Source organism: Panthera leo, chromosome A2 (genome assembly GCF_018350215.1).
Source record: "Panthera leo isolate Ple1 chromosome A2, P.leo_Ple1_pat1.1, whole genome shotgun sequence".
Lineage (NCBI taxonomy): Eukaryota > Metazoa > Chordata > Mammalia > Carnivora > Felidae > Panthera > Panthera leo.
In genome coordinates, this window is record NC_056680.1 from 114,657,018 (window position 1) to 114,671,301 (window position 14,284).

The 14,284-nt window shown below is 37.3% G+C and overlaps 1 protein-coding gene across 3 annotated transcripts in view; it reads left to right on the top strand.

Moving 5' to 3' along the window:
- Nucleotides 1-8,104: 8,104 nt before the first annotated feature.
- Nucleotides 8,105-14,284, top strand: part of STK31 (serine/threonine kinase 31) — a 76,129-nt gene continuing 69,949 nt past the window's right edge. For 2 of the 3 annotated variants that reach the window (XM_042920309.1, XM_042920321.1), the window contains exons 1-3: nt 8,105-8,213; nt 9,884-9,930; nt 10,019-10,071. In XM_042920309.1, the coding sequence (XP_042776243.1) occupies nt 8,155-8,213; nt 9,884-9,930; nt 10,019-10,071 (159 nt within the window). In that variant the 5' untranslated portion in view covers nt 8,105-8,154. Of the gene's footprint in view, nt 8,214-8,250; nt 8,342-9,883; nt 9,931-10,018; nt 10,072-14,284 lie in introns of those variants that run through there. The other variant, XM_042920315.1, reaches the window with a different exon arrangement.

Consider the following 14,284-nt stretch of genomic DNA (forward strand, 5'->3'; position numbering starts at 1 on the left):
CTATGTAAAAATGTCATTTTGGTTGTTTCCTTAATTTTTAAAAAAAATTTTTTAAATATTTATTTTTGAGAGATCAAGAGAGAGAGAGAGAGAGAGAGAGACAGAGTGTGAGTGGAGGAGGGGCAGAGAGAGAGGGAGACACAGAACCTGAAGCGGGCTCCAGACTCTGAGCCATCAGCACAGAGCCTGACGCGGGGCTCGAACCCACGAACCGTGAGATCATGACCTGAGCAGAAGTCGGACGCTCAACCAACTGAGCCACCCAGGCGCCCCATTGTTGTTTTCTTAATTTATTTAAACAAGTGAAAATACTTTATATTACTTCTGTCAAAAGTCATGATTTCATATCTTGTATATACTTTTTGTCTCTCCTAACAAATGAGGTTATTTTCATATTAGTCAAAACCAGAAAATACAGTAACTGTTTTTAGTCTGTCATACATTATCTTTTTAAGGCTATTTAGAAAATTAAATATGTTATTGAGGGTTTTGACCACTGCTTAAAATGAGTAAGTTAAAATCTTGATTTTTTATTTTTTAAGCTTTGTAATCTTGATTTATGTTTTTAAATAAAAACCTATATTTTAAAATTATATAATCATTTTCTAGTGGTGTCTACTGATTTTTTAAGTTGTTTTGTTAACTATGGGTTGTATATAACTGTATTGACACTTCTCGTGTGCTACTTCAAATCCTCTTGGCCCCACCTCTTACTCCATTACTGCTGTGAAACAGTTTGAGGCAGACTCTGACAGCTTCTTATGGACAAAAGTACAAATTTCATTTGATGGCATTTCATCTTGGGAGCATTTCATGACTCTCTCGCTTTTTTCTCCAGGGATCTTCTGACACTGTGACTTGGGATGCATCATAGATGTATGAAATATATGGGGGAATTAATGACCTCAGGACCATCCTTGACTAATGGGTAAATGCTCTCTTCCATCTCCTAGGAAGATAGTTCTGAGATGCCTTTTATAAGCTTCCTCAGAAAATCCTGTGGGATTGAGCACCAGTCACCCATAGCTGTGACCAACTCCATAATATATTGTTATGTTAGCTTTCTCTAACTTCTCCCTTTCTGATCCTTCTCTCTGATTCCCTCAGATTACTTCTCAAATAAATACCTGTATGTGAGTATTTGTCTTAGGCTTTGCTTTTGGGTGGCTGGTAAACCCAGGCCAAGATGGGTACCAGGAATGGCCTTAAAAAGCAAACCCTCTGGTTTGGATTCTGTGACTGGATCATTCACTGGACTGATGATAACAAAGACCCAATAGCTAGTGGTAAGTGGTGTAGTGATAACTTCTGTCATGGGGATGCGTCACAGTTTCTGAATTGGATTTGGGTAGAGTGTAGGTGGAAGGTGAAGTGTTAGGTTACACAGTAGCTGTGGCATTACAGTGAAATGAGACTAATGGAAATTATAAAGCTGGAGATGTTGGTTAGCTATTGTTAACTGCTTTAACAAGCTTGAAAAAAGAAAATGGCATAGGTTCATGTTAGCTATTTAAGTCAAGGTATGCTGTGAAAGCCTGAGTGCTGCCTCCATAGCACCCTTTAAGGAAAAATCTCATCTGCAGACGCTGGCAATCTGTGCTGATGATCCAGCCCAAATAGTAAAGGTGGCAAGGCCACAAAGGAAACTGAATGCACAGCCTCAATCGTCTCCTCCAGCAAAGTCAGCATGCTTACAGGAAAAGATTAGAACCTTGGATCATAGAATGGGAATATTTGTGTTGGTGAGCCTGAGAAACTTGAACTCTGATGTTCCCTTGGTTCTCTGAGCCACAGAAGCAGACTCTTCTCCTCCACTTTGCTGATGGAGATCAGTGTACACTTGTTTGGAGATCCTGCATAGAATTTATTGGGGGCACTTGCATTGTAAGATGATACTTGCCCTCCTCAAGACCCACCCCTGCTACCTCTCCTTACTCCAAACTGATAATTAGGATCAGGTCTCAGCATACCCTAAGTGGGGAAATACAGTCCTTCCTATAGGAGGATAAGTTACAACTGAATGAACTGCAGGTTCTTCTTAAAATGTATTGGCAGGAACCTGGGAAATATGCCCGGGAGTAGGTCTTGAAGGTGTTGGAGGGGGATGGAATATATGGCTTGATAGGAGAGAGTAACATGGTAGCACTTAAACTCCTAACTTGGGTTTTAATGCCTTAGATATCTGGAGTTGGTCCTAACACTGCTAGGGTGGCATCTGGAAGATATGGTGGAAATGCTAGAATTCATCTGGCATGGTATTGAGGAAGGGGTCACAAAACTCAATGAAGTCACAATGTTAGAATGGATGTGTTGTTTGAAACTTCAGAAGCTACCACTTGAACATTTTCCCTGTGAAGGCTCAGATGACACTCACAATTAAGGCAATAAAAAATGTAATGGTGAAGAGTATACTGGCAATTTTGAGAAGATTGGCTGTGGCTGACATCTACAGGCTAGAATTGATGGTAGAAGATGCTGCCATGATCTTGGGCTCCTTGATATCAATGTAGATGATGGGATGCAGTTGAAGGCCAGGTTGTGGAACTGAACTGTCAGATGCCCAGTGGACATAATTAATGGATACCAAGGCATGGATCTGTGAAGGAATTTAAAATCGTGGTGTTCCAAGGGGCAAGATAGAAGGACAGCTGATTAGGTTGTTATTTGATTTGTAAATCCACTTGTGTAACTACTGTATTCTTCACCTAGTTTTCAGACTTCAGGTAGGTCAGATCTAGAGCCCACTCATAGAAGGGAGAGCCCAGATTCCCTTGAGGAGGGGTCCTCCAGTATACATGATAAACATCATGTATATACTTGCCCCAGAGAGGCACCCATTAGTGTAACTATGCAGTGGAGAAAGAGGAATACTCAGATTTTTCAACCAAGGACTTTTGGATATAGCATCTGAGCTCATATGGATCCCAAAGAACCCAAAACACCATTGTGGTCCTCTGGTTGTATGCAACCCAGTGATAAATGGAGTCCTAACCAAAGTCTGTCCCAGTGAGTATAATGTATCTGGCCCCACTTTTTGTTTATTTCTAAAGTACCTAAATATATATAATTGGGACAGATATACTCTACTTAGAAGCTGATAGAGTCCTTGAGCCTACATTGACAACACTTGCTTCATGCCCCAGATACTGTTCAGATGCTGTAGGTTTGGGTCAGAGTCAATGACCCAGGGGCCTCCCTTGACCAAAGCATTATATAGGCACAAAGTCAGTAAGGATATAGAAGACTTGAACAACTATTAACCAACTTTATGTAATTGACATTTACAGAACACTCAACCCACATTTTTTTTTAATGCACATGAAACATTTACTAAGATTGACCACACTCTAGGTCACAAAACAAGTCTCAATACTTTTAAGATAATTCAGGTCATGATGTCTTCTGATCACAATGGAATTAAATTAGAAATCAGTAACAAATATATCTGGGAAATCTCCAAAAATTTCTAAGTTATATAATATCTAAATAATCCATGGGTAGAGGAAAAAAGTAAAAAAAGGAATCAAAATACTTTTAACTGAATGAAAATGAAACTATTTGTGGGATTTAGCTAAAACAGTATTTAGAGGAAAATTTATATCATCAAATGCCTATATCAGAAAAGAAGAAAGATTTCAAATCAGTTTCAACTTAAGGAACTGGAGAAAGAAGAGAAAATGAAAACTAAAAAAAGAAAAAGGAAATAATAAAGACCAAAGCAGAAATATAAAACAGAATGCAATAGAGAAAATGAATAAAACAAAACAGTTTGTTTGAGAAGACCAATAAAATTGATAAACCTCTATAACCAGACTGATCAGCAAAGGCTAGAAAGAAAGAGAACACACAAAACACCAATATTAGGAATGAGAGTTATGACATCACTATATGTTCTATTAGAAGGATAATAAGGGAATGTGATAAACAACTTTATGCCAATGAATTTGACAACTTAGACTGAAATAGATAAATTCCCTGAAATACAAAAACTGAAGCTCATTCAATAATAAATAGATAACCTGTTTAGCCCTTTATTGTATGCTGTTAGCTCATATATCAATTAAAGAACTGATTTATACTTAAAAATCTTCCCACAAAGAAAATTCCAGGCCCAGATGGCTGTACTGTGAATTTTACCAAACATTTAAGGAGCAAAGATGACTAATTCTATATAGCCTTTTCCAGCAAATTAAAGTTGGGAATTCTTTACAACTTAATCTATATGGCCAGCATTACTCCGATATGAAAACCAGACAAAGACATCACAAGAAAAGAAAGTTTCAGACTAATTCCTCTCAAACATAGACACAAAAATTCTTAACAATTTTGGCAAATCTAAGAATATGTAAAACGGATAATATTTCATGATTGAATGGGTGTTTTCCAAGGAATGGAAGGTTGTCTTAACATGAAAATTAATATAATTCATCATATTAACAAACTAAAAAAGAACCACATGACCATCTTAATAGATGTAGGAGTACTTGACAAAATTCAACACACATTCAAGACAAAAACTCTCAGCAAACTAAGAATTAAGGTAATTTCTTCAATCTGATAATGGGTATTTACTAAAAAGCCACTGCTGACATCATAGTTAATGCTGAAAGGCAAACGCTTTCCTCCTCAGATGAGGAACATGGCAAGGATGGCTGCTCTTGGCACTTGCATTCAACATACTGGAGGTTCTAGCCATTGCTATAAGGAAAGATAAAAGAAAAGATATCCAGATTGGAAAGGCAAAAGTAAAAGTCTTCATTTGCGTGTGACTTATATGCAGATAATTCTATTAAATATACTAAAAAAACCGGAAATAAGTGAATTTAGCAAGGATGCAGAAAATAAGATCAATATACAAAAATTATATTTCTATATACTATCAACAAAACAACTAGAAATTGGAATCAAGAAAATAATAACATTTACAATAGCATAAAGAATTCTTAGGGATAAATTAGACAAAGATGTACAAAACCTTTTGTACATTGAAAAATTTGTTCATTGAAAAAACATTGAAAAATACAAAATATTGCTCAGAGAAATAAAGTAATATATAAAAAATGGGGATATATACACAGTGTTCATAGATCAGAAGACTCAATATTGTTAAGATGTCAATTCTCAGTGTATAGATTAAATGTAATTCCAATAAAAATCTCAGCAGACTTTGTGTATGTGTTGTGTGTGTAGACATTGACAAGTTAATTCTAAAATTCACACAGAACTGCAATGCTAAAACAATTTTGAAAGAGAACAATATTGGAAGGCTTACAGTACCTGCCTTATAATAAGTATTTGCCTATAATAAGTCTTAAATACTTATTATAAAACTACAATAATCAAGATGGTGTGTTTTTAGACTAAAGCAAATATATTAATGTAACAGAATAGAGAATTCAGAAATAGTCCTACACATATATGGTCAATTGATTTTTTTAAAATGTTTATTTATTTTTGAGATAGAGAGTGAGCAGGGCGGGGGGAGGAGGGGGAGAGAACACGCACGAGAGAGAATCCCAAACAGGCTCCACGCCATTAGCCCAGAGCCCAATTCGGGGCTTAAAACCATAAACCGTGAAATTTTGACCTGAGCCAAAACCAAAGTCAGACAACTGACTGAGCCAGCCAGGGACCCCTGGTCAGTTGATTGTTGACAGTGATGTTAAGGCACTTCAATGGAAAAATAATAGCATTTTCAACAAATGGTGGTGGAAAAACTGGACATCCAAATGCAAAAGTATAAACTTTGATTCATGCTTTGCATCTTATACAAAAATGAACTCAAAAAGAATTATAGATCTAAACAAAGCCTAAACATGTAAAATTTCTAGTAGAAAATATAGGAAGCTTTTGTGAACTGGGTTAGCCACTGATTTCTTAGATACAACACAAAAGCATGATCCATAAAAGACAAAACTTATAAATTGGGCTTCATCAAAATCAAGAACTTGTGCTGTTTGAAATACTCTTTTTAGAGAATGAAAAAATAAGCCACAAACTGCGAGAAAATATTTGCAAATTTGAAGGAGTTATATCCGCAGTATGTAACAAACTGCAAAACTCAATAAGGAAAGAATTCAGTTAAAAAATGGGAACAAGTTTGAACACTTTACCTAAGAAGTTGTATGGTTGGGAAATAAACATGAAAAGATGCTCAACATTTTTAGTCAAGAGAAATGGAAATTAAAACTACAAGGAGATGCTATTGTACATAAATGTCTAAACTTAAAAACATGGACCATATATAGTCGGTTAAACATCCTGACTCTTTTTTTTTTTTGCAACTTACTCTTGATTTTGGCTCAGGTCATGATCTCATCCTTTGTGAGTTTGAGCCCTGACTGGGGCTCTGCCTTGCTGGTGTGGACCCTGCTTGGGATTCTCTCTTTCCCTCTCTCTCTCTGCCCCTCCCCTGCTTTCTCCCCCCCTCTCAAAATAAGGTAAGTAAACTTAAAAAAATAAAAATAAAAATACAGAAAAAGAAAAATAAATCTATATATGGGGCACGTGAGTAGCTCAATCGGTCGTGTGTCCAACTTCAGCTCAGGTCATGATTTCACGGTTCATGAGTTCGAGCCCTGAGTCAGGCTCTGTGCTGACAGCTCAGAGCCTGGGGCCTGCTTCAGATTCTGTGTCTCACTCTTTCTCTGCCCCTCCTCCATGCTCTCTCTCTCTCTTTCAAAAATAAACATTAAAAATAACAACAGACTGTATAAGATGATGATTAGGATACGGGGCAACTAGAACTCTTAAACACTGGTGTGGGAATATAAAATAGTAAAACTATTTTGTGAAAATAGTCTAGGAGTTTCTTAAAAATTTAAACACATGCAATAATATGACCCAAACATTCTACTCCTAGGTATTAACCTGGGAGAAATGAAGGCATATGCCCATACAAAAACTTGCACATGAATGTTCGTAGCAGCTTTATTTGAAACAATCCCAAACTGGAAACAATCTAAATATCTATTAAAAGGTAGATAAATTGTGTTATATTCATGTAATGGAATAGTACTCAGCAATAATGGGCAATAAACTGTTTATACACATGACAAAATGGATGAATCTGAAAATAATTATGCTGAGTGAAAGAAACCAGACAGAATATACATAGTGCATGATTTCATTAACATCAAATTCCAGAAAATGCAAACTAATGTATGGTGACAGAAAGCAGAACCTGTCACTTTGAGTGGGGGTGGGGGGGGGGGGAAGCCAAGTATTTTTCTGGGGCATGAGGATACTTTTGAAGGTGGTGAAGGAAATGTTACCTTGATTGTGAGGATGATTTCAACAGTTGTATACATATGTTCACCTATAAAATTGCATACTTTTAATAACTGCAGTTTACTGGACATTAATCATACCTCAGTAAAGCTGTTAAAAATTAACAGGGATGGGGTGTTTGGGTGGTTCCGTGGATTAAGCCTCCAACTCTTGATTTTGGCTCAGGTCATGATCTCAGTTTGTGAAATCAAGCCCAGAGATGGGCTCCATTCTGAGAGGAAGAGAGAGGAAGAGAGAGAGAGAGAGAGAGAGAGAGAGAGAGAGAGAGAGAATGAGAATGTTAAATGAGCTCATGCTAAATTCACGTGACATGAGCTGAAATCAAGAGACCAGGGCTCAACCCAGCTCAACCCACTGAGCCACCTAGGCGCCCAACAGAGATAACTTTCAACTGTTGTGCAAAGTTTGCCACAAATAGGTGCATATAACAGCTAAGCTCTACTAATTTTTGTTCCTTATTGTCCTGAAAAAAGGCCGCAACAAGAGAAAGATCTGATGCCAAGGTTTGGCTGGGAAGTGCTTGTAAAGCTACTGATTTAAAAGTCACATTTCATTTACTTATTTTCCAACTTGTATAACAAATGTTGGGATTCTTCTATTTCGGTTGTTTTAAAATTTAAATCAATATGAGCAAATTAGTAGACTGTGGAATCCAAACCACTCTCTTCCGTCATTATTTGAAGCCTTGTAAAATTAACCTCCCACCTGACAGCGCGCGTGGAGCGCGGAAGCTCAGGAATCCCCGCACTTGCAGCCTCTGTGCGCAGCGTTCCCCGTGCGTGGCCCCGCCCAGCACGCCGTGCCTCAGGCCCCAGGCTTTGGCGGCCACGTGAACCAAGCAGCGGCTCCCGAAAAGCCAGGGTGATGGCGCAGCAACGTGGGCGCAAGCGCAGTGCGGGGCCTGAGCGACCTAGGCAAGCGCGGTAAGTCTCTCTGCACGTGCGCGACGGCGGGCTGACGGCAAGCCGCGGTGGCGGGCGGCGGAGGGCTGAGGGCCCAGCATGTGGGGTCAGGGGCACTTTTCTGGAGCTTCTGTGGTGGAAAGTGTGAGGTCAGTGGTAGTCTTTTTGGTAGGTGCGGTTGTAGCCGCCGCAAGGACCGTCTTTTCACCTCTGCTTGCCGTTTAGGGCTCCCAAGTATGGGGTAAGGCCCATTTCCCGGCCTTCCTTCGCCTTGGAGCCGCCCACCTATTTCTGAGGGTGCCGGGCACCCCCGGTTTTGAGTGCAGGGCTGCGAGGCGAAACCTGTTTACAAATAACTTGGGCCTACGTAGTCTCGGTGAAGATGGGGATTTGCAGGCCTGTTGTGGGGTGGAATTCTCTTCCCGCAAATTCTGTGCCATTTAAACTTCAAAATCCCTCAGAAAATAGGTGTCAAGGGGCAACCTGGACTCACTTATTCCGAATTTTGCCACGAATTGGAGATTTGGAAGTGCCATCTGGTAATCCACTTTTGCTGGAAGCGGGTACAGCGCCGGTTTCTTCATAATCATCGCGGGAAAGTCTTTTTGACCCCTTTTAAAATCAGATTTTATGATGAACCATACAGCTTCTCGGCATTTCCAGATATTTTCAGTTTTACTAAATCTAAGCCAATGGCTTACAGAGAAATACAGTCTCTCTCAACATTTCATCTTGGTTTTACGACTTTTTGCTCTATTAAATAAAAAAGTATTTTTGACCAGTAGTGGAGGTAGGATACGTATTTTGAACACCTTTTCATGCAGCTTAATGTATGTGAAAAAACTATATAAGGTATAACAAAAACCAGAAGAATAAAAGTTTAAAATTTTTGACTTTTTTTTTTTTTTTTTTAACCTGGGACAATTTTTCTCTTTCTGTAAGTACTTGAGGGAGCGTTTGAAACTCTGGTGTAACACAGTTCTTCGGTAACTTTTAAAGCTCTTAAAAAGTCTGTTTTCTGTTTCCTTCCAAGAACTAACATTTATGTAAAGGGCAGTATTCTAGTATATTAATGATAAAGTTATAAACGTGTAGACATTTATTTTGAAATATTTTGGAGTTAGAACGTATAATACTATATAATGAAAATTAGTTTTGAAGTAATAGGCAAAATTTGATTTGATTTTGCAGTCTTTAATTGAAATATCTCTTCAAAAATAGAAATCACTGTATCTTTTAAATAAAATTGATTACCAGTCTGAAGCGTTTGGTCTCTATATATTTGTAGTGTTTCTTTTTGTTTGAATTGTAGAAGTCCTGCTCTCCTTTTGGGAGGGCATCAATTTTTTTGAAAGAATATGCATATTGTTCTGAAGTATTGATTTATGTAACTGACTAGAATGTGTCTAGATATCTACTTCAGTGTAAATTTGTAAAATCTTGGCTAAAAGAGATAATTTCAAAAGATGGAGATTGTATATGATGAAATGGCAGAGTACAGTATACTCAAGACAAGAATTATTGGAGAAAATCTCTCAGGTCATGTTTGATATAGAGGTTGAATTTTGATAACTTTATTTAGGAACAAAACATACTTGCAGGAATTTGAACATTATATAGTTTAGTCTTTCTTGATTTACTGTGAATGGACAGATTATTAGAACTTAATTTAAGGTATTGAATTGTTTTAGTTTTTCAGGAATTGCCCAGATGGATGAAGATACACATTACAATAAAGGTACTGACACTAAAAATTATTTTTGGATGTAAGAGCTAGATAATCTTGATTAATTTCTAATTTTCTTTGCATTTTGATTTGGTTTTAGTTGAAGATGTGGTTGGAAGTCATGTGGAAGATGCGGTAACATTTTGGGCCCAGGTAAATAGCCTGGTTGATTTCTTTCCCCATCCCTTTCCTCCACCAACCCAGGTCCTGCTCAACAGAAACAAAAACAAAAACCCCAGAATATAGATATCCTTGTCATTCTCAGTGCCTAATTATTGAACATTTAACACAAGCCATTTTTGGAAGCGCACTGGTTACAGCTGGGACTTACTACCTGAGTTATGAGTAGTATGCTTATAATGCACTGAGTTAAAAAAGAAAGAAAGCGGCAAGATTATAGTTGTGGTTTCAGAATTACACTCAATTTAACACCAACAATCTAGGCTGCATAAATTACTGAATGCGCTAAGAAACTTGTATTTGTGAAGTTATAGCCCCATCTAGGGGTCTTTTATAAGATTGTTTCTTGAAAGATATTACCTTTTTAATGTAATTTTTTTAAATACTTTAACTTTGAATTTGGCATATAATCTCTTTTTCATCATGAAGTTGGAAACACTAGTGGAACATTTATAGTTTTCTACGGACTTCAAGTCAGATAAGTTTCCTTAGGTTTAAATATAAAGCAAAGTACCAAAATGCTTGTGTTCTAGAATTTAAAAAGGTGAATTCCTCTAATTACACAATTACTCACTAGTTTTTAATTTCGTGAACTACACATAATATGGGAGGGAAAGGTATGGCATTTTTCTGTAAGAACTGCAGTATGAGAACTCTCTTGTGGTGGTGGAGCAAATTGGTGATATAGGAAATAGAATTTACGAGAAGAAAAGTTGTAGAAGAATTCGATTAACCACTGTTCTTATATCTATATAGAAAACACTGTGGAAGGGTGGTATTCATAGAAAACTTGTGGTAAATTTGTATTTCTGCTTATGCAAATATTTTCTGCTTATGCAAATATATTCTACCCAAATGTTTTATGCATGTTGTCTCTGTATTAATAGCAACTGTGTCACTCAACAATGTCCCAGGTTAGATGATAGATATGTTTAAGCTCATAGCTTAAATAAGATTTTCTAGACCAGCACTGTCCAGTAGAAATGTGTGAGCCACATAAGCAATTTAAAATTTAGCAGACTCATGAAAACCTAAAAAGAAAGGGTGAAATAAATTTTAATATACTCAATATATCCAAAATATTTCAAAATGCAGTTAACACAGATATATTTACAAGTATTTTATTTTCCTTTTCATATTAAGTTTTGAAATCTGATGTGTATTTTAGATTTACAGTATACTCTATCTCAAATCAGACTAGCTACATTTCAGGAGGGTATTGCCTATTGATCAGTGCAGCTGTAGACTTTGATTTCAACTGACCTTTTTGTGAAGCTGTTGATTGAATTTGGAGTTATTATTTTTTAATTTTTAAAATTTATTTATTTATTTTGAGAGAGAGAACCAACAAGGGGGGGCAGAGAGAGAGGGAGACAGAGGATCCGAAGCAGGCTCCACGCTGACAATGGAGAGCCTGATGTGGAGCTTGAACCCACGAACTGTGAGATCATGACCTGAGTCGAAGTCGGATGCTTAACCGATTGAGCCAACCAGGCACCCGAATTTGGAGTTATTATTTAAACCAGGAGTCAGCAAACTATTCCTGTAAAAAATTAGATTGTAAATATTTTTAAGGATAGTGGGCCATATAGTCTATAGTAACTATTCAACTCTGTCAGCTCTGCTGTTGTAGTGCAAAGGCTTATGAAGACAGTACATAGATGTGGCTGTGATCCATTAAAACTTTATTTACCAAAGCAAGTGGTGGAGGCCAAAATTTGCCAACCTCTGATATCAACCATGAAGTGGAGGCCTTGTAGAAATTTAAACATTTTAAGAAGTTATGAAACATGTCATAAATGTATGAAAAGATTAAGAGTTAAAGCTACTAATGGCATTCATATGAATTGAATGATTATTTCAAGAAGCAAATTATAAAATTTGACTGGAGTTGGAATGGGATATAAATAAAGAATAAATATTCACAAATATGTGGAGGCTGATCAAGATGAAGTTCTTCTCACCTATACTCTCTGTTTTTCTGACTCCATGGATTTCTGCCATATAGGCCACTTATATGAGAATTTTTGGTAGGCCAAGTGGAATGAGTAGCAGCTGAAGGAATCCTAAGTGGCCTTCACCTTTTTTTGAAAGAAAGATATTTCCTTATTTTAGTCATACAGCTACAAAATATTTTGTTGCTATATTAAGAACATATATGTACATTTAATTATTTATTTTGAAATAACTTTAGATTTATGGGAAGGTCATAAAATTAGTACAGAGTCTTTCTTTATACCCTTCATGTAGCTTCCAGTACTGCTAACATTTTACATAACCATAATACAGTTAAACAAAGCCAGATAATTAGCTGCAGCCTGTATTCAACTTTCAACAGTTTTTTCATTGTCTTTTTTTTTAAATTCCATTTTAAATTAAAAAAATGTTTTATTTATTTTGAGAGAGTGTGAGCGCATGCATGCGTGAGTGGGAGAGGGGCAGAGAGAGAGAGGAAGAGAGAGAATCCCAAGCAGGCTCTGCACTGTGAGCAAGGAGCTTCACTCAGGGCTGGATCTCACGAACCCTGTGAGATCATGACCTGAGCCAAAATCAAGAATCGGATGCCTAACCAACTGAGCTACCCAGGTGCTCCCATCTTTTTTTCTAGTCTAGGATCCCTCATTGTATTTAGTTGTCATGTTTTTTTAGTTTCTTCTAACTTTGGTTTGTTCTTTTATTTATCCTTGTCTTTACTGATTTTGACATTTTTGATGAGTACTGGTCACTTATAGACTATTTCTCAGTTTAAAGTTTTGATGAGTACTGGTCACTTATTTTATACAACATCTCTTAGATTTGTTTGATGGTTTTTCATAAATAGATTGGCTGTAATACTACAGAAATGATACTTTGTTCTTTCTAGTGCATTATCTTGGGGATTCATGATATTGATAAATCATTATTGATAATGTTAACCTTTATCCACTTGGTTAAGGTGCTATCTGCTGGGTTTCTTCACTTTAAAGTTACTGTTTTTCCTTTTGTAATTAATAAGTGTTTTAGGGGTGCCTGGGTGGCTCAGTCAGTTAAGCGTCCAGCTTTGGCTCAGATCATGATCTTATGGTTTATGAGTTTGAGCACTGTATTGGGCTCTGCACTGACAGTGTGGAGCCTGCTTGAGATTCTCTCTCCCCACCCCCCCCCCCCGCTCTGCCCCTCCCCCACTTGTGCCCTCCTCCCTCTCCCTCCCTCCCTCCCCCTCTCTCTCTCTCCCCCCCTGAAAATAAATAAATAAATAAATAAATGTTTTAGAGGGAGATATATTAAGATTGTCTAGTTGTATTTCTCTTCAACTTTTCACCCACAAATTTTATTATTTATTACTGTAGTCATTGTCTAATGATGATTTTTTTAATTTTTCGTATGCTTTCTGCATGTATTAATTGGAATTCTTCTGTGAGGAAGCGCTGTATCTTCTCCAATCATTTACTCAATTATTTAGGTTAATATGGACTCATGGTTATTTATTCCATGGGCTATAATACAGCACTATCACTACTTATTTTGTTGTTTACATTGTTGCAGCTTTGGGCATCAGGAGATTATTCACATAGGCTGTTGTGCCTTTTAAAACATATCCCCATTTATTTTTTTTTATTTTTATTTTTAAAAAAAATTTTTTTTTTTTCAACGTCTTTTATTTATTTTTGGGACAGAGAGAGACAGAGCATGAACGGGGGAGGGGCAGAGAGAGAGGGAGACACAGAATCGGAAACAGGCTCCAGGCTCCGAGCCATCAGCCCAGAGCCTGACGCGGGGCTCGAACTCACAGACCGCGAGATCGTGACCTGGCTGAAGTCAGACGCTTAACCGACTGCGCCACCCAGGCGCCCCTCCCCATTTATTTTTTGAGCATTTCTTTACTTTCTGGCATGACCAAAAATTCCAGGATCATCTTTTTCCCTATCTTCATCCTGGAATCCACCACTCTCCAGAACCCTGGTTCCTTTTATTGGAGAATGGTGTTTAGATATCAAGATCTGGGCACTAGTTGTGCTTTTTGCTGATGGAGTGTCATTGCTTTTAGGCCCTGTCAGCAGACAGAGCTGGAAAAAATATGTGTATAAAAACGTACACATGTACATATCTATATTTTTGTATCTTTCATATATGCATGTATATGCACACAAATGTGTATATATACACATACATACTATGAGTTCATATGAATATCTTCCAATTCTAA